We start from the raw sequence: 22,650 nt of genomic DNA, 5'->3' as shown, positions 1-22,650 counted from the left end.
AAGTAACCCGTGTAAAGTCGATTGAAGTTCAGATACTTGTAAGGCTGGCTGTAGACCGAAGAAATGAGAGATGTGATGCTGAATGAATGAAGTCATGGTAGAGTGAAAATCTCCAATACTTATACTCCTCGACACAGCTGCTTCGGAGCCATCTTAACGCCGTGAGCATGCCCGGAGAGACTAATGTCATATTGGAAGGAGTCAAAGATGCACCGTAAGGCAGAAACCCAGAAAGGCAAGCCAGAATAGAGTTGGGAATAGACTCAAAATAGGATAGAAAACCCTCAAAAAGGATGTCATGATGCATGCCGACCCACTAGCAGAACGATATCAGGAATAGCTCATATGCAAGGTAACGCGCTAAACAAGCACACTAAGCTCCAACAGGCTAGCTGTTCTTGCGACCTAGACTGGATTGAGAATGGCGTCATGCACGATAAGCTGCAAAATAGTCGGTTTAACCAATAACATGAGGCCATATGCAAGGTAATCCTGGCGTCCCGTGGGACGACGCACTCTCGGACAGAAATTCCCCCAGATCGACTCCTTCAGACGACAACACCACATTCTCTGAATCCTACCTATAGCATTACAGCTGATTTCGGAAGCAAGCAGTCTCAGACTGACAGCTGGTATCCACTGTAAAACATATGCCCGCACTTTCACGAGCTTTGCTTACGCTGCATGCCCGTAGAACATAAACCTTCTCCCCGTGCTGTTCAGGCTACCCATCATGTTTACCCCTGCAGAGGTATGTAGTCAGGTGGATCTCGACTGAATCTACTCGCAGCGATTGCTATTATTGTCTTACTATAGTTCGGATGGCCTGACTTGATTAACAGACCCGGATTCGAGATGACGACTGGACTGGGACCACTGATCCAGCCGAGCGACGCAGGCGGCAGAATCGCTTACATCAGAGAGCTTGGCGTAAGTCCTGATAATGAGTCGCTTTCAAGACCTAAATGATCCTTCCATTACTGACGCCGCTGTCAAGGACGACGTCAGAAACTGCAAGTGAAGTCCGAAAATATAGAAGACACTAAAATCACCGCGCCTGTCCCATCGCTTGTAAATAAAGACTTGCTCCAGAAGGTGGCCCTGGATCATATCAGTGGACGTCAACGCATACCGGTCACATTAAAACAGATCTACAACTGGCAGGCCTTCGGAGCGATCATGGAGAAGACCCTGGGCGAATCGGCCGCTACTTTTGCCGTTTGGGCCGAACTAAAAGCATGGCGGCGGTGGGAGCTAATAACCGATTTGTCTCCTTCTGATCTGTCGCGTACTTTGACACTATACCCCTCCCCTTCTCGTGAAGGTACCCCCAACGAGCTGGAAAGCCCCCCGTCTCCTGAAAGTGTCGACTCCCTTTGGTTTCTGAACGATAAGTACTCGCTCCACGGCTCGGAATTCGAAGTCGAGTTTCCCATCTCCCTCGATAACAAACTATTTGTTCTCATCCAGCACAATAGTCTCCGAGGCATGTTGGCCAACATGGCGATTCTGATCCGGCTAAGTGGCCGGGACTTTCAAGGATGGGATGAATTTTACACAGAAGACTTACCCACCCCGTCTGAGGACTCACCTCCTTCTTTACAATTTACAGACCTTCAAAAGGCCACTTCTCATGAAGCCTGGATAGACATAATTCCTTCTGCTACCATGCGAGATAATGTTATCAGATACCAGGATAACATCGACATCGATGATCTTTGCTCGGACTTCCTTGGTGGCGCTTTTGAAGGAGCGAACGATATGCACAAACGGGGCATGATACTATGGGGTGAGCCATGGTCTTCAGATGGGTGGGAATTGAGTGAAAACTTCATGAGAAAGTGGTGGTTTCTGTTACAAGGCTGTGCTGACATGCTTACTTCCACAAACATATGGCGAGAGGCCAGAGGAGAAAAGAAGCTTGCTTTCAAGCTGTGATTTGTGATACTTGATTGATTTTTTCTATTGCATTTACGGACGGGTTTTATACACTAAAAATAACCTCAATGCCAAATCACATATGCAGGAACGGTTATTTCCACGGACTATTGATTGCTAGTTATACAGTGCCGCCCACACTGATAGCATTCGGTCGGATGACAGCGACAGTTATCGAGGATGTTTCGGATTACAGTTATTTGAGAAAATCACATTGCTAAGTAAGTATTTTCAAATTGAGTTATGTCAGCTTAGCTGACAAAGCTAGAATATAAGTACAGGGTCTTTCATGAATGTCCCACTTCATCAAAGTCTTTGGTAGCAACGAGCTCCGTGCGGCTTAGCTCTCTATTCCAGAATTGCCATTCCTTGTGAACTTCTGCTGGCACCAAGACTACCGACGGGGAAATTCTGAATCTGCTTTCCGACGAAAGAATCCACAACGGTAACAGCCGAAGCAGTGGTGCCATTTCCTGGGGAAAGAGCATAAATATAGCGACCGGAGATTTTGAGGTCAATCAGGCCAGGGTCACCATTATCGAGGTCGATAGTTGATATGATCTGGGCGTCCACTGCACTCATTTCAACAATACGATTGAGTGCGACATCTGTCACGAAAACACTCTCTCTTTGCTCGGAATAAGCGGCCCAGCAAGTTGCTTTCTGACCTTCAAGCGTTTGCTTGGACACCAGCGAAACTTCGTCTGTGAAAGGGTTGACTTGGAGAACTGCAGCTCCAAAAGAAGCGTCTGTCGCGAAGATGGTCGAAGTTCCAGGGATGACTGTTGAACCGAACAGAACAGCGGTACCGTTAGGGGAGCTTCTCGTATCATGGGCACCAGGATACGAGTAAAAGTTCTCAATTGGCAACACGGAAACAAATCCGGTGTTGTTCCTGGTAGGGTCACCTTTCACAGTTGTGATCAAGCGGGACTCGTCCTCGGAGAAGAAAGTTTGTGCCACACCGTTCAAGGGTCCAGATGGAGGTGTGGTTTGGTTCAAGTTGAATGTAGTCAATGGGCTCATGTCACCCAAGCCTTTAACGGAGTAGGAAGCGCAGGATATTCCGGCCTGAGCACCTGTGGTGCCAACACACACTAGGCTGTTCTTGCTTGATGCCGCAACTGTCACGGGGAACTGACCCGGGAGGGTGGCTGGTTCGCCAACAAGGTTTAGATCTGTCGGATTTGTTTTTGAAATCCTCATCATGCTCAAGGTGTTCGATCCGGGATTGACGGCAAAGAGAAACTATAGTGAAACGCGCAGGTCAGCTGACAACTCATGTGTAACCATGAGAATGATTATCTGCTTACGTCGTCAACAACGGCCAAAGCAGACTGCGATCCCAAAGCGTCTGGACCATTAGCACCGCCAGTAGCATTAACGGTACTACCACCCTTCCCGCCAGTAGCAATTGTCGCACCTCCCGACAGCGTACCGTTGCGGCCGATTGGGATGGCGACCACCGAGTTCGAGTCCTCATTTGTCAGGAAATAGATGGCTTTGGCACCATGAGATGCTTTAGAAGATTCACCTCTCGCATCCAGAGGAAGCGCTGTGGCTGATAGCCCTAGTAATGCTCCTGCGATGCAGAAGTTGGCCTTGTTGAAGAGCATTGCGAAAGAACTTTGCAAATGGCTAAAAACAAAGAAGACGAAGAGCTGCAAATTTGGAGAGATGTTGAGTGACGAGATGTGTCCGTTTAGTGGTCATGTTATCTGCTATGGAAATAAGCTGGTATTTATAAGAGCGACGAGTGCATGGCTATGATGTAGTAACTCAGTTCCAAAGACACTCTTTCGGAATGGACTGCAAGGAGCGCATTGATCTCTCCACTACTCAGGCCTGATATTTACAATATACTAGCTGAAGCTATGAGGCTTAGCTTAGCAGGAGAAGAGGCAGATTATGGAATCACTGCAGATTGCCTGTTTTAGACTAGTGGCTCCTTTTTGGTGACTCCGAGAGTTACACTGGGGTAGGCACTAAACCTGATTAGGAAGAAGCGCGATTATGGAATCACCCAAGGGGCATTACACTTACCCGTATCAGGATTGGCGTCAATGAAGCGTAGATTCCATAATCAAAAGAACAACTCACTGTCTCATCCTCTCCTTCTCTTGACTGTTCAACAGGTCCGTTAACAAATCATTCGGCCATCGGATTGCGTGCCTTGGGAACTGCCTGATACGGGGATTTCAGTTGACAAGGCATATACAGACTGGACACGTGCACGAGCTGAGATGAAGAAAACATTTACGTTTTTATCAGGTCGCTGGTCTACCCCGGGTAAGTTTTCTGTCTATCCAAGCTTCAAAAGTAGTCTGCCGGTCTTTTCTGGACAACTACAAAACGATGGCTCTTACTATGCGACCTCCAACAATAGTTCACTTATTGACTGGCACTCATTCGTTACCGTCGAAAGACAAAGACAAAGATTCCTCCAGTTCGTCCGGGCGTAACGAGTCTGCATACCTGAAACGTCGAGAGCAAGTTCGTAGAGCTCAACGGTAAATACCTGCACATGGGCAGTCGCGCCTTTTCAGAGCTGACCTAAGAATAGGACCCATCGCGAACGCAAAGATCAATATTTCAAGACATTGGAAAGCGAAGTCTTATGTCTGCGAGCAAATGAAGCCAATTTTTTGAAGAAGATACATGAATTGGAAACCCATATATTCTATCTCCAAGAAGCTGTTAAACGCAACGGCATTGAGCTGCCCACAATCGAGTACGGCCAGAGTGCTCCAGGGTCGGCGGCCGGTTTGCCCACTGTCCCATCTAATGATGTCGCTCACAATGTCTCTACGCCGCATTCCAATTTTTATAACACAGACCCCCTAAATGACATTAGTGAGTAGTTTCGTTGGTCTTCTATATCTCGCTTCTTTTCGTACAAGGATCATTTCACTTACGAGTTGTCTTCTTGCCGATTCTCATAGCCCAGTTACCGTCACCGCGTAGTCCTATAAACAATCAGCCTACAGAATCTACAGAGTCATCCCTGATTTGCCACGGTATGGAGTTTGTTCTAACGTAAGTTCTCATTCTTCACCTACCAATATATCAGCCCCTGACCAGCAAATTCTTAGACTTGAAAGGCCCTGTCTTGGACACATCGAAGTTGATCTGACGAAATCGACTGAGCCCTCCGGCCATGTCTTGACCGCCACTATGCCGCTATTAAAAACCTGTCACTACCCACAGTCATTCACCGATGAGTCTCCATCATTCGAAGTATCAAAAACAATCTTTGACCGATTGACAAAGTTGTCAATTGAACTTGTCAACGATGATGAATTGAGTCCCATACAGCTATGGAACTACATTGTCGGGCAACAACTTGCAGACAAACTCAGCATCAGCCAGCTCCACGTGCTAGCTGAGGATCTTCTCCACCACGTGAAATGCTATGGGTACGTGCAAACGCAAATACTGCCTTTGGTATTCCACTCTAACCTATTAATAGATTCGGTGCAGTCGTAGAGAAAGATGTCTGTATGAGTATGGTGGCTCGGGTGTTAGCTACTAGCTGAGGTTGCTCCACGCTTTCCTTCGATTCGAAACTCTAACCAGTAAATATGCTGAAATGAAAGCCATCAATATCGTATAATACTCGAACATGCCAAAATAATTACAAATTGCGATAGTTGACTAGTCCCGACCGGCTTAACAATCAAGCAATGTCGATTACGGCGACCTCGGCGACCTCGGCGAAAGCGGGGAGGCTTTTTACTAGGTCGGTGTATCTGTATCATATTTACGGCATACTTACCATACGTTACTGAATGTAGATATCAAAGATCAAGAATTGTCCATCATTTGCGCTGTCTTATCAAATTAAAGCCCCAGTCAATCACAGCATAGCTGAGAAATCGGTCCGTTTGCAATAATATTTGAAGTCACCTGTATCCTAAGCTATATATTATTTAGCTATTTTGATTCAGCGATCAGGAGCCTCTCGTCAATGAATATACCTCAGAGGATCTTATGATTGTCGGATCTGACCCATCGTATTCAAATTGTTGGGCAAATAACACGTTCTCTCCGAATTCTCTACTCAGCTTGCTGGGAAACAGTTCCACGGAGGACTCAATGGTGAGTCCTTCGCAACCTCCCGAGGGAACATCTTGAGATTTAAACCAGGTCTCAAGTATTGTCGCCTGAGACATCATTTCGACAATGACAAGAAGATTCAAAAGAGGTTCTACCTCTATGACTACTTTCACACATTTCCGAGGTCGTCTTACACGTCACCCATTGGGATTGGAATATGAGCCGGCCCCGGGCCACGAATTCGATAAGGTCCATCAGCTTGCTGTAGCACACTTGTTGGCGTCGATTTTATCGCTTTGTTGTATCATACATAATTCTAGCCTTCTTTAATACTGTCGGGAAACCCTATTGCCAAAAAAATGTTTTAGTAAATTGGAGCCTGTATCTGCGAGAACTTGTCCTTTAGACCAGGCAGGTTCTGAGAGTAATCTACCACCACCGCTTCGGAGTCCATGTGAAAGATACGCGAGAATTTCTTATTACTCCACTTGCTTGCAATTTCCATAGGGCTAAAATTTACCAAGTCAAGCGGTTCAACCACCGCTGCTGCATTGACAAGATTCTTGCCTTGTTGAACTTCGACTTCAAAGTAGTACTCCGTATGGTTTTGCTGCGGTCCTTTTTTGACCATGCTAGTAGAGTCTTGAAATGTGGTCCAGATATCTATTACTCCAAAGATGACGTTTGCGCTTTCAAACGCTCTCAAAGGACTTTCCTGGTTGTCGAGGTCGGCTTGTACGATTTCTACGCCTCTGCCCTCACAAGTCTAGCTTTGTCAGGAAAATGGTTGCGTGTAATTACACATATACCAAATTTCAGAACGGAAAATTTTAGGTTCTGATTTGATGACTAGGTATTATCTAAATTACAAATTGAAGAAATATAGTTAGCGAAGCTTGGGCTGCATTTGTCAACTCGCCGAAACCGAGAATCAGGACGCCATGAGCTGCTAATTCCAAATAATCTATACAGTCTCATGATTTTAAATGACAGCTAGTACAGAGAACGCTAAATTTCATGTCCTTCTACTGACTTATCGTGTTTATGTTGTGGGTCTGGGTTGCAAGCCTAGGTAACGTTTTGTCAGGTACCGTTACGGTATTATGCCGCTGTGTGTTTCAACCTGCCGGGGATCTCTTATTTACTCTTTCTGGTGACGCTGGCCAACAGGTCACAGGCTCCTCGCTATGGAGGATGGTTTGCAGATTTACGTACAGTTTATGACGAAAGCCACACATCTCTAGGGATTCAGCATTTGTCAGCGTGAATTCGAATGCTATACATCATCGTCTAGTGCTCCTAAGACCGACGTCCGAACTCTGGAATATAAAAGGAGGCATTCTCACCTCAGTAACAAGAACTTCCAATAACAGCATTATCTACTCATTTAAATCTCAGCGCATCCTCATATATTGTCCTTGATCATTAGTCAATCCTACGACCACTTAACTACCGCATATCCAACAATGTCTCTCACGCAAGATTTGCAAGAAACCTATATCAACTTTAAGGAAACTGCACCTGAGGCAGTACTCAACACATTGGGCTCAGGCGTACAGGAGCTCAAAAATGTGTTTGATCCCAGCAAGACCATCCAGGTCGGCCAGGGATTCCCGTCCTTCGAGCTAAAGGATGCTACAGGAAAGCTCGTCTCTAAGGATGCTCTACTCGAGGACGGGGCATTGCTCATCTCCTTCTATCGCGGAGAATGGTGTCCATTCTGCAACCTTGAATTACGTGCGTTGCAAAAGCGTTTACCCGAGTTCAAAGCAAAAGGTGTCTCGCTTGTCGCCATTTCACCGCAACTTCCGGACAATTCCATTTCGACTGTCGAGAAACACGAACTGCAATTTACGGTACTATCGGACGTGGAAAACAAACTTGCACGACAGCTCGGTATAGTCTGGAGCCAACCTGACACTTTTCGACCGTTGTTCCAAGGCTTGGGAGTCGATTGGCAGAAACTCTACGGCAATGAGAACCTCGAAGTCCCTATTCCTGCAACCTTCCTCGTCGATAAGGATGGCGTCGTCCGGAACATGTTCCTCGATCCTGATTATACCAAGAGACTCGACCCAGAGACGGCATTAGAATGGGCAACCAAGCTTTGATATACTAGATCGGACCATAATTCTAGATGATCAGTTGTCGAATTTGCGACAACAAACGCTGCATCCCAAGTGGAGTTCTTATTAGTGCATTTATCCAGACCGAATTGATTATTTTCACCTGCTTTCTTTTGCTTTTATTAAGATGAAGAAAACTCGTTCTTGCGGAAACGTGCCTTAGATCTAATAATTGTCAAAATACAAACTTTCCCTATTATCATCAACTTTGATGTATGGCTGTAGAGCAATTTAGAGTGGACAATCTCAAAGAAATCCTTGCTTATATACAACGAGTGTCAAACACTTTCATCAGATTTAAAATGTGAAGAGACGTGACGTCTATGCCTAAGAGGTAAAGAGTCTTCAAAAGTATAACGAATGCTGTGGTCGAATGCCGATGTATTGCGAACGGTCGATAGTTATCAAAGCTTCCGATCCGATAATCAGTCCCGACAAATCTACAAACACCAGGGTATCAGTTTTGCTCCACATATCTTGGTATTTGTTCCAAGCGGTGTTGCTCGTACGTACATAAAGTCCGGAGGTTCCTCCAGTAGCAACAGCTAAATAAAGCTATCGATGGATAAGATTCACTATTAGTTTATTCTTTTCAACGATATAAAAATGATCCCACTAAGGCTCCAATGCTCACATCGTATTTCTATTTTAGACATGTTAGAATTAGTTGTTATACCAGCCTAGGAAATGGTTATGATCTTCAAGTTTCTCACCTGGTTGTTGTCCTCGATAAAAACCGCACTACACTATTGTTTGTTACGGGTTATTTCGCGGTCATTAGTAAGATTGGATGAGGATCTCGAGGCTTACAACTCCAACCTATTTATACTTATGAGCGACTGACTATAGACACCAACTACAAGTTGTTTTCAGGATCTGTACTTACCGGACAAGAGCAGAAATCTCCATCTTCCGTATACTATCATATCAAAAAATAGTGAGTTACTGGTCTGTTCCGCAGAAACACTGACGTACAAATTCGCCCGAGGTGCCGTTTACTCGGTTCGTAAAATCAATTCGACAGACCGATCCATAACCTGCACACTGAGGTAGTTGTTTTCTAGTGAGCTGTTTAGGCGCGTCGGTTGCCAATGGAGTAGCTGTAGCAATGGCGAGCGAAGATAAAATGAATGCTAAAAGGCGCGTCATTGCGCCACCAAAATATATGTAAAGCGTCAGAAAGTGCTAAATCGATGCACAAGAGAAAATATCATTAAAATTTCGGAGGTTCGTCAGTTGTGATGTTTGGGTTCGTGGGAACGAAGACTTGACCGACGTTCTGAAAGTGCTAAGAGTATATTATATAAGTAAAAATCAAAGCCCTGAACCTGTAGGCTTGTGGCATAGTTACATCTTTTTACTTCATAGATATACAGGGTCTCACTTCCGAAATGAACTCGTAAATAGCCAGTCGGAGATCTGCGGCACTAGGAGTACATGAACTCCGTGCTCGACGCCTGCATTAACAACATAATCTTAGTGGAGCAAAGGCTGCAAGCATGCAAAGGTATGACCAATCGGGGAACTAATGCAGTAAACTAAATCGAGTGGATCGGCGAGACGTGTTTACAGAGTGCGCGCATAAGATACATGCGCTCATCTGTGCCTCGAAAATGTGGATCGTGTGCTCAACCATAGCTGTATAAAGCTTGTTCTGAATTGTCAGATGATCTGAAATTCTGTGCAACTTAGTGTTAGTTCGTTACGGGTAGATTAGAAATGATTGAAGCTGAAAGAGGAGGTCAGCTTCATGGGAAGAGCATTATTCCCGAATATCGCAAGCGCTGATGTCTGCATGAGGTCCCACGCTTAAACATTTATCATAGCGACAACACCACAAAATATGCACATCATTCCAAGTAACAAGGGATATAAAGAAGAAGAATAGATAATTTTATTTGCTATCTCTATATACCCTATAAGCGACTTGCTACTCAGCCGCAGCCTAAACCGATCAGTATCATCCTTGGACCATTGTTTCTATATAGAAGAGTATAATCAAAGCTCAGCTATGCTCAAGGATAATTTAGTCATTTGTTTCTCTCCTACCAGCGCTACCCGCAGTTGCGTTTCTGACGGTTGAAGGCATAGCTAGCATATACTTCGTATTTGGAGAGGTCTGTTGTGATGTCATCCTCCTAGACCAAGCATTAGACATCGCCAACTAGCACTTCTCTTTGCATGAGGCAATTATGTATTCTATTTCGCTAAGCCATTGTGGCACGGTCTAGCTGTGCCGTGGTCGGCGAAAGGCACAAATAGTCCGATACAGCTGATACAGATGTTTTCCGTATCTTGCCACGCTAGAATTGATATCAGATCTCCCACTTCACCCTAATTGTCTACCCTGCTAGCTAATGTTCCTTTATCTTTGAGTTCGTAATAGGTATGCAGTTGTCTAGCCGGCATGCATTCGATTAGAGTACATAAAAGGATGGAAAAAAGGAAAGAAAGCAAAAAAGCCAGGGTCCAATGCCTGTATTGCTGCAGCTGATCTTGAGTTTTAGCCAGTAATTCGTTGTGAGTGTATCATATGGGACAGCGATTGCGGCGTTCTTCGTGTGGCCTTGTGACAACTCTGTCTCCCATCTCAGGTATCAAAATTACTGATCTAGCTACACTTGATGTCATCAGAGAGTCATATGTCTTTGCAGAATTATGCTGATCTGGTGTCCCAGCAGTACGAATGATGTATTCACTCCATTCTGTGTACATTCGAGGCGAAGCTGCCGGTAAATTCTTTCAATAATAATATTCCCGATATCGAGACCGATCTCGAACTTTTGTGATACAGATACGACATCACCTACATATTTAAAGTCTAACATGTAATCTAAAATGATTCTTATACAATTGTCAATGCGCATCATCTAGAGCGAAGTCTTAGTTTCACAAGTCAACAATCCTACCATATCATGAGTATGTGCAAAAAAAATTTCCTTTGGTACAATTCTGGCAAGGCTGTTGTTTGTCGCATTTGACTTTCCTTTGCCTACATAGTTCACACGGTTTCTTCCGACTCGAGTGCATGTGCATTCGCGGGGGTCTCAAATCATCACTATCGATCGATTGAGAGCATTTGTACCCCCCTCTGGTACAATTTTGGCAGGGAAATAGCTTATCGCACCTTATCTTCCTTACTTGGCATTGTCCGCAAGGCGATCGATTTTCAAGAGTCGCTGGGAAAGTGTCCACGTCTTGTAGTGCATTCAAGGCCTGCACTTCGTTCCACAATAATCTYCCTGCCATATCACAGGCTAGATCAAGCCACAGAAATTTCTTGAGTCGAGTTTTGTATTGGCTCCATTCCAGGATACCTATCGAGAAGGTATGCGCACATAGTCTTTCAACGAACCAAGATCGTTCCGGCGAGCCTGTCGCAGCAATGCACCCCATTGTCAAAACCCAGAGAAATACATCCTGGGTTTCAGGAAGAACAAGCGAGCCAAGTCGAAAGTTCATGCTTCGTAAAATTGAGGAAAGCATTGTGGCAAGTGGCATAAAAGGTGCCGCTGGCCCAGGTAAGGGAAAAGTAACACCAATGCTGTATATAAGAATACATATTCGAAACATCTCGTATTGCATGCTTGACGTGGTGCAATCTTGTCTAGCAGGTAGGCTCAAGACACGATGTTGAAGGAGATTACGCCAGTCACATAACATCTGATTATTCGTTTGTGGTGACTCGCCTGATATGTATCGCTCTAGCAGAGAGGTGTAAACAGCCATAGCTTGGAAAATTTCGACAAGCTCTTCGGAAAGACCAAGAGAGTAAACACCCGAGAACCGAAGCTCCGCGTAATAAGGACTTGCGTAAATAATGTCTCGAAGGTCGAAGTCGTGATTTCCGGACAGTGGAAAATATGGTAGGCAAGGTAGACTTAGAGTCAGTGTTGCATTGACAATCACGCGACTATTGGTGGTGTGGTTAGCAGGCAACACAAGTGCATTAAGCTAGAATTCTATTAAGGAACAGACGACTTACTATGATATTGCTGGCGCAAGTCCTGGTATTCTGATATTATGAAGACCGCCCCTCATCTCAACAAGTTTACAAAGACCCATCTGATGGGATAGATTCGGTTCCCTGGCCCCATGAATGTTTAACCACTGCAAACCTTGGAGCGGCGCCTGGAAAGGAGATTCCTTCTGCCAATCTTTAGTCGATGATACAACAGGCAACTCAATCATCATAAAAACAGCTAGTATGGTCGCGTCAGTCACTGCCACTGTGGGAGATCTGAGTACTCCGTTCAATGCTTTCACAGAATCTATGTAAGACCCTTCTAGTAGTTTTTGCTCTTGGGCCGTAAATGGCCCAGTGGAGTCATTTGAGATGAGTAATTTCGTACGTTTGTGAGAGAGTGAAGACATAATTATAGCCGAAAAAACAGATTCAACAGTCAACGAAAGCGGAAACCAGGAGTCGAAGAATGGGTTTGCAACTTGTGGAGTGTGAGGCATCCGGGGTGCCATTACTGAGAAACCTGGTGCTGATTAGTTTTACTTGTATACACGATTTACCCCGAAGGTTCAAGCATCACGCACGATATCGCAAGGTGTCTTGTACAAGCGACGAAGACAGAGCTGAAGGATATGGCTGCAGAGTGATCACATTAATAGGGTCGAAAGAGATGTCTATCGTCCCCGAGCTCACTGAAATTATAAATTAATACTTGCTCGAGAAGATCAACTCTCCGTATATGGAAAATTCGGCGGGGGTCATATACTTACATGTACGATTCGATTGTATCGAGATTTCTGTCTCATCGTCCGAATCATGAGATTCGCCGATGTCGTAAAGAAAGCCAGCCGCCTCCATGACTTAGGTAAGATATTTGTAACAGCCTATCCATAGGTCGTGAGATCGATGGACAGAGTCACAAGAAGCAAGTCATTTAGACATAAACTGTGACTGTGAGTCTGATATTCAGAATTGAAGAAGCTTCGACATGGTGAAAACGAATCGAAATGTCCGCCAATGAAGGCAGCTTAAGTGGTGACGCGCTAATGACAAATCAGTGATTAAGCATTGACTAAATATTTAGTTGTAAGCCTACAGGGCATATTAGCCAAAATATTCTATAGAATGACGGCTTATAATAATTTCGTTTGACCTATGTATTTAGTATTGTGTATTTTTTATTTGTACAGGAGATTTCGCAGGTAAACACTTTACAGTTGCCGGAGCTGAAGTGCCGTTTATAGAGAGTAGACGAATTCGGGATTTTCCCGGTCAGTTAAGTCGCGCCACCTGAAAGAAGAGATTGATCGTTAGTCTATGTTCAGTCTATATTGCTTAGCTTCATTATAGCGAACAGAGCTTACCCTTGGTTTTCAACGCGTACATATTCAGGGCTTGCCCGAATGGCCGCCTTTCGTCTGTTTTGGCGGCGACACCACCAGTTGATGAAGAGCAGGTCGACGATACACAATCCAAAACAAACCAGAATGGTAATCTCAGCAGATACATAACGAGGTGCATCTTTAGGTCTGAATGTTTGCGGTCCGATGATATTGCCGGTACAATATCCAATCAAGTACAAAGCGGCAACTGTGGTTTTCTTAGTGTATCCAGCGATGTTGCTCGAGATGAGGGAGAGCACAGTAGCACCAGTGGCCGGCAGTGCCTGTGTCATATAGTATCCGATCAACCGACCGACGTTGTTGCTTAGAGGTAGAGCAATAATTAGGAGCATGCCGATGGCTGCACACAGCATGGGCAGACAGGCAATCAGAGTGCGCTGCTTGAAATAGTCMCCAGCCAAGCCATTGGAAATGCAGGCAATGATCACGACGGCGCCACCTGGACATCCATATAACAGACTCTGTTGTGGAGTGTACCCGAAGTTCACAATCAACTGACTAAAGAAATTTGTGATACCGCCGTTAGGGATATCGGAGAGCACACCGTAAGCGAACAGAGCCCAGGTGAGAGGGTCAAGCAATGCTTCGCGGAATTGGTACCATTTGAACTTTCGATTTCCGATTCCTTGCTCATTTTCCCGAACTCTCTCAAGGGCGAGAAGACGGTCCCTTTCGTTGAGCCAGCGGCAATTCAATTGGTTATCAGGGATGACCCAGAAGAACAAGATGCCAACGAGTGTCTGATTGATAGAAAAAGGTGATTAGTGAGGGTCCAATATGTACTATCTTCTAGTAAGCTATACCGTGAAGCAACCAATTGCTATGAAGATGATCTTCCATCCTGCCAGAGCTGACGGGTGATCAGTAGTACCCCGGGAGATACCATAGGCGACCAATCCGCCAACAATCTGTCCCCATCCATTTGAACTGATCCACAACCCAGTACGTGTGTTGTGTTCTCGAACTGTATACCATTGAGAGGACAGCAGCGCGAAACCAGGCATACTGGCGGCTTCAAACATTCCTAGGAAAAATCGAATGGCCATAGCACCGGAAAAGTTGGTAAGCGTGGCAGAAAGGGCAAGAACACCTCCCCAAGTGGCGACACAGAAAGCGGAATATTTGGCAAGAGGAAGAACCTGAAGCAAACGGTTTGTAGGGTACTGTGTTTATGAAGGAATGTACGTCAGCTGATTGCTTAGGTATTTACTACTGTAAAGAGTTGACTTACCTCCCAGATCAAGAAACCAAGATAGAAAATGGAACCCAGCCATTGGTATTCGTCATTGACGAGATGAATATCTGTTTTGATGCCCATGATACTCGCGTAGGAGAGAGTCGTTTTATCTAGATAGTTGAGCCCGAAAACAAGACACCTATAGAAAAGTATCAGAAGGACTGTTTAGAAATCGGCCCAAATCGGTAGACTTACAAGATAGGCATCAAATGCCAGTCAATTGTGCGAAGCAATCTCTTGTTTGTTGCCTCATCCAGTACCAGAGGCGGTCCATGGTACTTGGCATAAGCCGCCATAGCTTCATCATCATCCTTGGAGTACTTTTGTACTTCATCCTCTGTGACGACTCTTGCATCTTCTATCTCCATCGGTGTGACATCTTTTTTCGTGGCCATTTCAGCTTGCGAAAGATTGGAGTTCGCGGAGACCTCCACAGTCTTCTCCAGAGTGGTAGCCATGTTTGATTGGGAGAATCAGGGGATGATCGGGAAAAATCCTGCATCTCATAGCTACATGACGAGGAAAGGTAGGGGGTAAATAAGGACGCTGTCCCTGTCGAGCTGCTAGCAGCTGATATCCAATAGTCTGGGTATGGGGGAAGAATCTGGGGAGTGGGTCGGTGGAGTGCCGGTTTGTGTCAACCGTTATGGGGAAGGGCCTGGGACAGTGCCGACGGCGTTGCTCGCTGTATCTCCGACCATCGCCGACTATGACTGGTCTGCCAATTTTGTATCCCACGCCAGGTTTATTATGGAGTCAAAAGTGAAATTTTAACACACTTGCTCAACTGCCAATAGAAGCAGTTTTTTCCTGGCTTCCTATATCATCGTTACGGTTATTCATTATTCCGACTAAGTTGGAGTGTCTGCCGCGTTTCTCTCCGCATTTATCTCAAACCCCCTCACTTGTCGCAAAACAAAAATTTATAAGATCCAAGTATTGCTCTGAAGCCCACTCGAGATACAATAAACGCAGTCATCTATTTTCGTATTGCAAGCGACCTCCGAACACGTTCAATCCACAGACGATACATATAGAATCATGGCAACAATCAAGGGGATGGAGACTCTCAATCCCCCTCCGTCTTCGCAAAACTGCGTTCGCGTGCGCATGGTAGACACTACATCGGTCATGTCTTTGCATGCCGAGGGATTTGTGTACCCAGTCATGCCCGGCCACGAAATTATGAGCGTGACGACCATGGCATTTTTGATCGAGAACGAGCGATTGGGTAAGAAAGCCATGTTTGATCTAGGCACGCGCAAAGATTACTGGAACTCACCTCCCATGACATTACGACGAATTGAAGATGCTATTCCCGGTGTTCGTATCGAGAAAGACGTGACGGAGATTCTGCAAGAAAAGGGCATGGCATTGGGCGAGATTAGTAAGACGGACCTACGCTCAATTGCATTCTAGATCACAAAGCTGATATTTAATTACTTTTTAGATGATATTATTTGGTCGCACAGTCACTGGGATCACATGGGGAGTCCTAATCTATTTCCTCATTCTACGAATCTTTGCTACGGAAAAGGAACTGGCGTCTTCCCCGCCTATCCTGAAAGTCCCAATTCCAACCTCAATGCCGCCGATTTCGTTGGCCGCAACTGCATTGAAATAGAAGGCAAGGATTTACAAATCGGTCCCTTCCCGGCGCACGACTTTTACGGAGACGGTTCCCTCTACTTACTTGATACCCCAGGCCACTGGCCCGGACATCTTTGCGCATTAGCTCGTACCACTCCGACCACGTTCCTCTTCCTCGGCGGCGACATCTGTCACTTTTCAGGTGACTTCCGACCAAGTGAATGGATTCCATTCCCGGAAACGATTCCAGAAGACGCGTTCCGCGGCCGCGCTGGAAAATACCCCATGCCCTGCCCGTGCGCATTCTTCAGCGATCATCACCCCCAACTACATAACGACGAGGTCGATTCATCTACAGTAAAGAACAACGAAGAACCGTTCTACCACCTTTCGACTCACAAACATTCATCATATAAAGACCCGGCACTGGCAAAAGTCACAACTGCCAAAATGCAACAGTACTTCGATTCGGACCCCAATGTCCTGGTTTGTTTGGCGCATGATACGGCATTGGTTGACCTTTTGCCAGTATTTAACAACGAGCCTGAAAAGGATTTGAACAACTGGCAAGAACTCGGAATGAAGGAAAAGTGTCATTGGGGTTGGCTCGGGGAGCTACCTCGTTATGATAAGGATGGCAAAGTTATTGGTCAGGGATATAGAGAGATTCCAATTGTGGAAGGATTGTGGAAGGAAGGTCGTCGGATAACATCATTCAACGAATAGGCCGATTGATGTAACATGTTTTAGTAGAAACTGGTAGGTAAGCATTCAAGATTGTTTTTGGAGTCACGAAGGATAGCCGGGGCATAGAGCATAGAGGGCAGTATTATCATCAAATTATGGTCAGAACTAAGATTTTCTAAATTTGTTTGTTGGTATAGTTTTTTGGCACTAGTTTCCAAGGCTCATGATAATATGTTAGGAGAATATTAGGTGAGTTTGCAGAAATCTGCTAGTCACACCCAACGTATCTAATATGAAATATCTCGGGAATTGAGAAAAGAATAAATCAAATGGGGGAGGTATTCACTCATTCTATGAAAATCTAAGGACAAAATCTTCAACTTTGGTCATGGTCAGAAAATGCAGGAAAACAAGGAGATATCAACTCATACATTCACATCTATACTGCAACAGCTGCAACCTCAACCTGTTTGACGCTCGCCTTCAAGGGAACTTCTGAAATCCTAGCTGCATGTTCCCTTGCAACCTTCTTGCTAGCGACTGCAATGGCGACGTCGAGAGCATTTTGACTGCTTCTGATACTGGCAATGTTCTTGCCAGCAATGTCAAAGGCGGTTCCGTGAGCAGGAGTAGCAATAACTACAGGCAATCCACCTTGGACTGTGACACCACCATCAAATCCAATGATCTTGAGGGCTATCTGACCTTGGTCGTGATACATGGTCACAATGCCGTCGTAATTTTTGCGACCAACGAAGATCGTGTCGGAGGGGAATGGACCCTTTGCGTCGATTCCGGTAGATCGTGCCATCTCAACACCGGGTCTGATCTCATCAATCTCTTCGCGGCCGAAAATCCCGTTTTCACCGTTGTGTGGGTTGAGGGCGCAAACACCGATGCGAGGATTCGGGATGCCGAAGTCGGACCTATTTTTGATGACGTTTGTTAGATATGAACAGCAATTCAGGAAGCGATGGTGCATACGCACAAAAGACTGTGCAAGAGTTCAACTGCATCCTTGACTCCCTTTTTGTTGATGCGGGCGGAAACATCCTTAATACCAACATGACTGGTGACTCGTGAAGTCCAGAGTCCTGGGATAATATTGATTTCACTTGTGGTACCCTCATGGCCCATGTGCATAGCGAACCATCGGAGTTCATCTTCTTCATGCATCCCAGCCATATGCAGTGAGGTCTTGTTCAGTGGAGTAAAGACAATAGCATCGGCTTTTCCGGCGTTGACTAGTGCCACTGCGCGTTGCAGCTGATAAAGTGTGCGTGCTCCAGCCTCCACGGAGATCTTTCCACGCTCAATCGGAGTAGTGGGCGCAGTCCCATCGTCGAGAACCTGGACACTGTCTGGGCCTGCTTGTTCGGCAATGGGGATTGTGACTTGAGCGACAGCAGCAGCGGCTTCTACTTCACTTCTATCGGCCAACACAATCAGATCTGCTCGAGCTCTGTTATTAGCATCAGCCAGAAGTTTTGCGCCGAGTTCAGGACCGACACCAGCCGGATCACCGAGAGTGATCGCAATACGAGGCCGGAACGATGTGTTATTCTGAGCAGTCTCATTAGCAACAGATAGTTTTCAGAACCATGAGTTTCGAAGATTTACACACAGTAGACATTTTTATTCTTGCATCTGCTCGCAATGAATTGCTTGATGCTCTTGGTCACGTTTATTATTTCTGAAGATCAGATGAAACTTCGCGTAGATAGTAACGAGCAATAATAAGATGCAAGCGGCAGGGAGTGTCGGATATTCAGGCTTCCGCGCGCAACACAAATTTCAGGTCTTTATGGCGCGCACTGCGGGGAGGAAGTGGGCACAAAGATTTTTAATACAGAATGGATTTTCCAAGTTTACTCCTCACCTTGCAGCAGTCAATACTAAATCAATTGTTAAGGGTTAGTATGAAGGGCATGTTTTAGCGTCCGGATAAAGTCCGGAGGCTTAACGGGATGAGCGACGGCATTGTGCCGTTTATGGCCGACGGCAACAGTCGGTGTTGACAGCGGTCTCTTCTTTTCTCCACACTAGAATCTCCCCGGTTTTCCGGAATCCCAACCAATTACTATGGAGAAGGCAAGGATAGCATCGAGGTTTTATGTCAGACGAGCGATGAAATCCAGCCGTAACTGTTAGGCAATTCTTGCTTTTCAGCTACTTGCTCCACTGTTTATTCGCGCCACGTTTACCAATCAAAATGTGTTGCTCGCCATCTCGGCTGCGTCACCGTACGCGTACCTATGTAGCCTTATCTTTGCCTATGTTTGAGCTACCTTATGTTCTACTGATAAATAAGACATCATCGAAATCGCTAAGACTCTACTGATGTGGCGACTATGATTGCAATTTCATCTTCTTTCTTGCTTCTTTCAATGTCTCGCAGCGCCTGTGCAAAATGCCCGGATAGAAGATTGATCGGACGAATCCCCGAACCTCAAAGCTTTGCCCCCCGGTGTAGAACCACATTATCAATGCCTTTCACATGGTTGAGAAGGGATTGGTACAAACTTTAAGCTAGACAAGAGGTTACGTTGAATACTTTTTGCACGATATCCCTGCATCCGAGTCATTCCTTGCCTCAAGTCTTCACTCAGCTTCTGGTGTTTCGGGACCATGAGGTCGAAACTAACGAGTCGTGCTCAAGAAATGCAAGTTGGCGCAAACATATGTTATACAGCACAATATTATCCTTCCAGCATCTTCCGTAAATCCTCCAAGCATCTCTCAAAAGATCCATCCAAAGCGTGACCAGGGAAGCCCTGATCCTGTGCTTGGGTTCATAGTGGAGCGTGTACGTCCACCTAGCCAATGAAAAGCTGTACACAACAGAGCTAAGCCGAAGATGGTCACATACCCTAGACCAGCCGTAAATGGATTAGCGTCGGCCTTCCGTGCGGAGAAAACAAAAGATGCTGGTCGTGTCTTACCTAAAGTCGCCTGCTTTCATGTCGCAGCATGAAACTTCCAGTCCAATGCCATCAATGAGACCTTCATTTTCTATAGGATCTGATCGAAATTGAACTAATACTTGAAATGTGAATAAAATCACGAGTCAAACTCTCCATCATGAACAACACTGGTTTTATGGAACCCGGCGCCCCTTCGACGGTAGGTGTATCGGGCCCGCCTACCAAGAAGCAAAAGCGAACGAGTCCGCCAGATACTGTCTCAGTTGTTCCAATGTCGCGTAAAGGAAAGGCCTGTTCGAGCTGTCGCAAGTTAAAGATCAAGTGCGATTCCGCCGATCGAGACATGGGCAGCTGCTCACGCTGTCTTCGACTCGGTGTGCAGTGCATTCGTAGACAGCCATGGATACATACGGAGAACGGAGAGGGATGGCAGCAGCAGACAAACATTACAATATTCAAGTTGGAAAGGGCCCTAGAGGATGTTTTGGAAAAGTTGAACATGCCCGCGTTGGATATGTATGCACAAACGCCCATCGTCGAACCTGTCCAGTCTCCGCGGTCGACACGCCAGAATTCGCAAGAGCCAGCTATTGCTATACCAAAAAGAGGCGATCGCGATGTCTCACCTGGTCCGATGCAGAGTCTAATTGAGGCCACTAGATTAAATGGTCTTTTTAGTCAATTGCGTAGCGGGAAGCAAAGGCGGAAAGGCGGCATGCGGCGCATGGATACAGACTTGATTTCAGAAAAGGTCATCACATATGAACAGGCCGAAGAAATGTTTGAAGTGTACGATATACCTTTCTTTCCACAAAGACCACAAATTTATATGTTCGTTGTATAGATTCAAAGCCCTGCTATCGCCTCGTCTATATTCCGCAACAATCCCGCCAGACGCTACTCTGGAAACGGTCCGCACCTCCTCTACGGTACTATTCACTGCCATAATACTTGTTAGTGCGCTGCACATATCTGGCTATGAACAAATACACGAAATTTGTCATGGTCGCTTCCTCGGGCTGGTCTCGTCAGCGATCTTTGACCGCTTCCACACACTAGACGATATCCGTGGGCTCTGCATTGCAGCCTTTTGGCGACCCGATCTTAGCTGGAAACTCAGTGGACTTTGTATTCGAATGGCCACCGAATGCCATCTCCACCATGCATTTTACGAGGCATTTTACACGCCTGACATTACCGAAGATGCCCTTCGTGAATCGCTTGAGAAAACGAGGTTGTGGTACCTTCTCTTCGTCCTTGATCACCAGTCAAGCATCGCTTACGGCCGGCCGCCTGTGATGGCAGAGCTGAGGCCGATCAAGGACTACGAAGTATTACTCAACTCGCCGTGGTGTACAGCGCAGGATCGTGCACTCATCGCGCAGGTGACTGGATTCGTCATTCTTAGCAAAGCCTTCGAAACTTTTGGTCTTGAGCCAAGACGGACGATGAGTGGTGACGATGCATCAGTTTTGACACACTATCGATTTACGGAAGATGTCCGTGCGTGGAGAGAACGTTGGCAGACTTTACGAAGTGTTGAATCCTACAATGGGAAGAATCAGCTACCCAGCGGAGAAATTGACTTGCATTTTCATTTTAGCGACTTGGTACTAAATTCGCTAGTCCTCCGTGGACGACCACTAGCAAACTTGCATGATCTACCAACCAGTTTGCGACCGCTCACATTGCGAGCGATAGAAGCGGCCCATGCGCTTCTTCGACATTTTATCGAAGATCCTGGATCCAGAGAAGGTCTCGTAGGCATGCCGCTATATCTTCACTCCATGATCGCATTCGCTGTGGTATTCCTGGTAAAAATGTCACATTGCTGGCACATAATTGGCATCACCATCGATCCCGCTCAACAAACAAGACCGTTGATTGAAGAGACTATAAAGTTCCTGAGAAGTTGCAAGGCAGGGGCCAATCATATGGTTTTCAGTATGGCGAATGGGTTTGATAGAATGCTCAAGCAGGCGTCTCGACAAGGCAGGATGCAGCCTAACCATGGGGATATTCCAGCTGCAAGAACTATGCAATGGGCAAAAGATTCTGAATTAGACCGCAATAGGTCTTCGTGGGGTCTCCCAGACGAATCTTCGCTTAACCAGAGTCATGCTTCGCCTACCTCAGCTTACCTGTTAGATGACCAAAGACGAGTGGCTTATAATTCAAATGCCCCGCCAAATGACACAGCCCAGACATATCATATGCAGCAAAATTCTGAAGTCTCCCCATATGAGAACTGGGACTTTCAAGATGAGGAGCTGTGGAGTTTGGCCATGGGCTATGACCTACTAGCTCCTGGCGGCGAAGGGCTACCCAACACAGACTTTCCTTATTTGTTCGTTCGATGACGAAGGAAATTGTCGCCGAAAATATATAATCGCTACCGTATCCTAATAGTCTCGTCATTATCATTGCAATTTGCACGGGGTTTTACTGGCTAGCCTTTATTCACCTCTAGCATTGAGCAGGTATTTAGTTCATATGAATGAGGCTTCAAAATTGACCTACATGGCGACGTTACTTTAGCCAATTGCATATATAAGGATTCTGCTAATGTCAGATATTGAAATAGAAATAATCAGGCAATCTGTATGGAATTACCAACAGCTCCTTCCATAAGATCACTTAGGCAAGATTTATGATGGAAGTCTCCGAAATGAAGTCATTATCAAATATGGCTATTCAATTGTTGAACTATTGTGTCAAATGGAGC

General features: G+C 45.7%; 7 protein-coding genes across 7 annotated transcripts; 4 read left to right on the top strand and 3 right to left on the bottom strand.

Moving 5' to 3' along the window:
* Positions 1 to 733: 733 nt before the first annotated feature.
* On the top strand, positions 734 to 1,938 carry BHQ10_002628 (uncharacterized protein; the record flags this gene model as incomplete). The annotated part of the gene is made up of 3 exons (XM_040874795.1): positions 734 to 751; positions 843 to 930; positions 998 to 1,938. The coding sequence occupies 3 exons, from the start codon at positions 734 to 736 to the stop codon at positions 1,936 to 1,938; spliced, it is 1,047 nt and encodes a 348-aa protein (XP_040731133.1).
* A 348-nt stretch (positions 1,939 to 2,286) lies between these two features.
* On the bottom strand, positions 2,287 to 3,554 carry BHQ10_002627 (uncharacterized protein; the record flags this gene model as incomplete). The annotated part of the gene is made up of 2 exons (XM_040874794.1): positions 2,287 to 3,186; positions 3,252 to 3,554. The coding sequence occupies 2 exons, from the start codon at positions 3,552 to 3,554 to the stop codon at positions 2,287 to 2,289; spliced, it is 1,203 nt and encodes a 400-aa protein (XP_040731132.1).
* Positions 3,555 to 7,460: 3,906 nt separating this feature from the next.
* Positions 7,461 to 8,105, top strand: BHQ10_002626 (uncharacterized protein; the record flags this gene model as incomplete). The annotated part of the gene is made up of 1 exon (XM_040874793.1): positions 7,461 to 8,105. The coding sequence occupies one exon, from the start codon at positions 7,461 to 7,463 to the stop codon at positions 8,103 to 8,105; it is 645 nt and encodes a 214-aa protein (XP_040731131.1).
* A 5,339-nt stretch (positions 8,106 to 13,444) lies between these two features.
* Positions 13,445 to 15,182, bottom strand: BHQ10_002625 (uncharacterized protein; the record flags this gene model as incomplete). The annotated part of the gene is made up of 4 exons (XM_040874792.1): positions 13,445 to 14,227; positions 14,291 to 14,650; positions 14,719 to 14,863; positions 14,920 to 15,182. 4 exons carry the CDS (start codon positions 15,180 to 15,182, stop codon positions 13,445 to 13,447), a joined length of 1,551 nt encoding a protein of 516 aa, XP_040731130.1.
* Positions 15,183 to 15,765: 583 nt separating this feature from the next.
* On the top strand, positions 15,766 to 17,040 carry BHQ10_002624 (uncharacterized protein; the record flags this gene model as incomplete). The annotated part of the gene is made up of 2 exons (XM_040874791.1): positions 15,766 to 16,111; positions 16,175 to 17,040. The coding sequence occupies 2 exons, from the start codon at positions 15,766 to 15,768 to the stop codon at positions 17,038 to 17,040; spliced, it is 1,212 nt and encodes a 403-aa protein (XP_040731129.1).
* Positions 17,041 to 17,440: 400 nt separating this feature from the next.
* Positions 17,441 to 18,634, bottom strand: BHQ10_002623 (uncharacterized protein; the record flags this gene model as incomplete). Its single annotated transcript, XM_040874790.1, has 3 exons — positions 17,441 to 17,927; positions 17,990 to 18,564; positions 18,626 to 18,634. 3 exons carry the CDS (start codon positions 18,632 to 18,634, stop codon positions 17,441 to 17,443), a joined length of 1,071 nt encoding a protein of 356 aa, XP_040731128.1.
* A 1,448-nt stretch (positions 18,635 to 20,082) lies between these two features.
* Positions 20,083 to 22,285, top strand: BHQ10_002622 (uncharacterized protein; the record flags this gene model as incomplete). The annotated part of the gene is made up of 2 exons (XM_040874789.1): positions 20,083 to 20,714; positions 20,770 to 22,285. 2 exons carry the CDS (start codon positions 20,083 to 20,085, stop codon positions 22,283 to 22,285), a joined length of 2,148 nt encoding a protein of 715 aa, XP_040731127.1.
* Between the last annotated feature and the right edge of the window lie 365 nt (positions 22,286 to 22,650).

The sequence above is a fragment of the Talaromyces amestolkiae genome, assembly GCF_001896365.1.
Source record: "Talaromyces amestolkiae strain CIB chromosome Unknown scaffold4.1, whole genome shotgun sequence".
Lineage (NCBI taxonomy): Eukaryota > Fungi > Ascomycota > Eurotiomycetes > Eurotiales > Trichocomaceae > Talaromyces > Talaromyces amestolkiae.
Note: the sequence above shows the minus strand (reverse complement) of the source record. Positions and strands in the feature narration are given on the sequence as shown.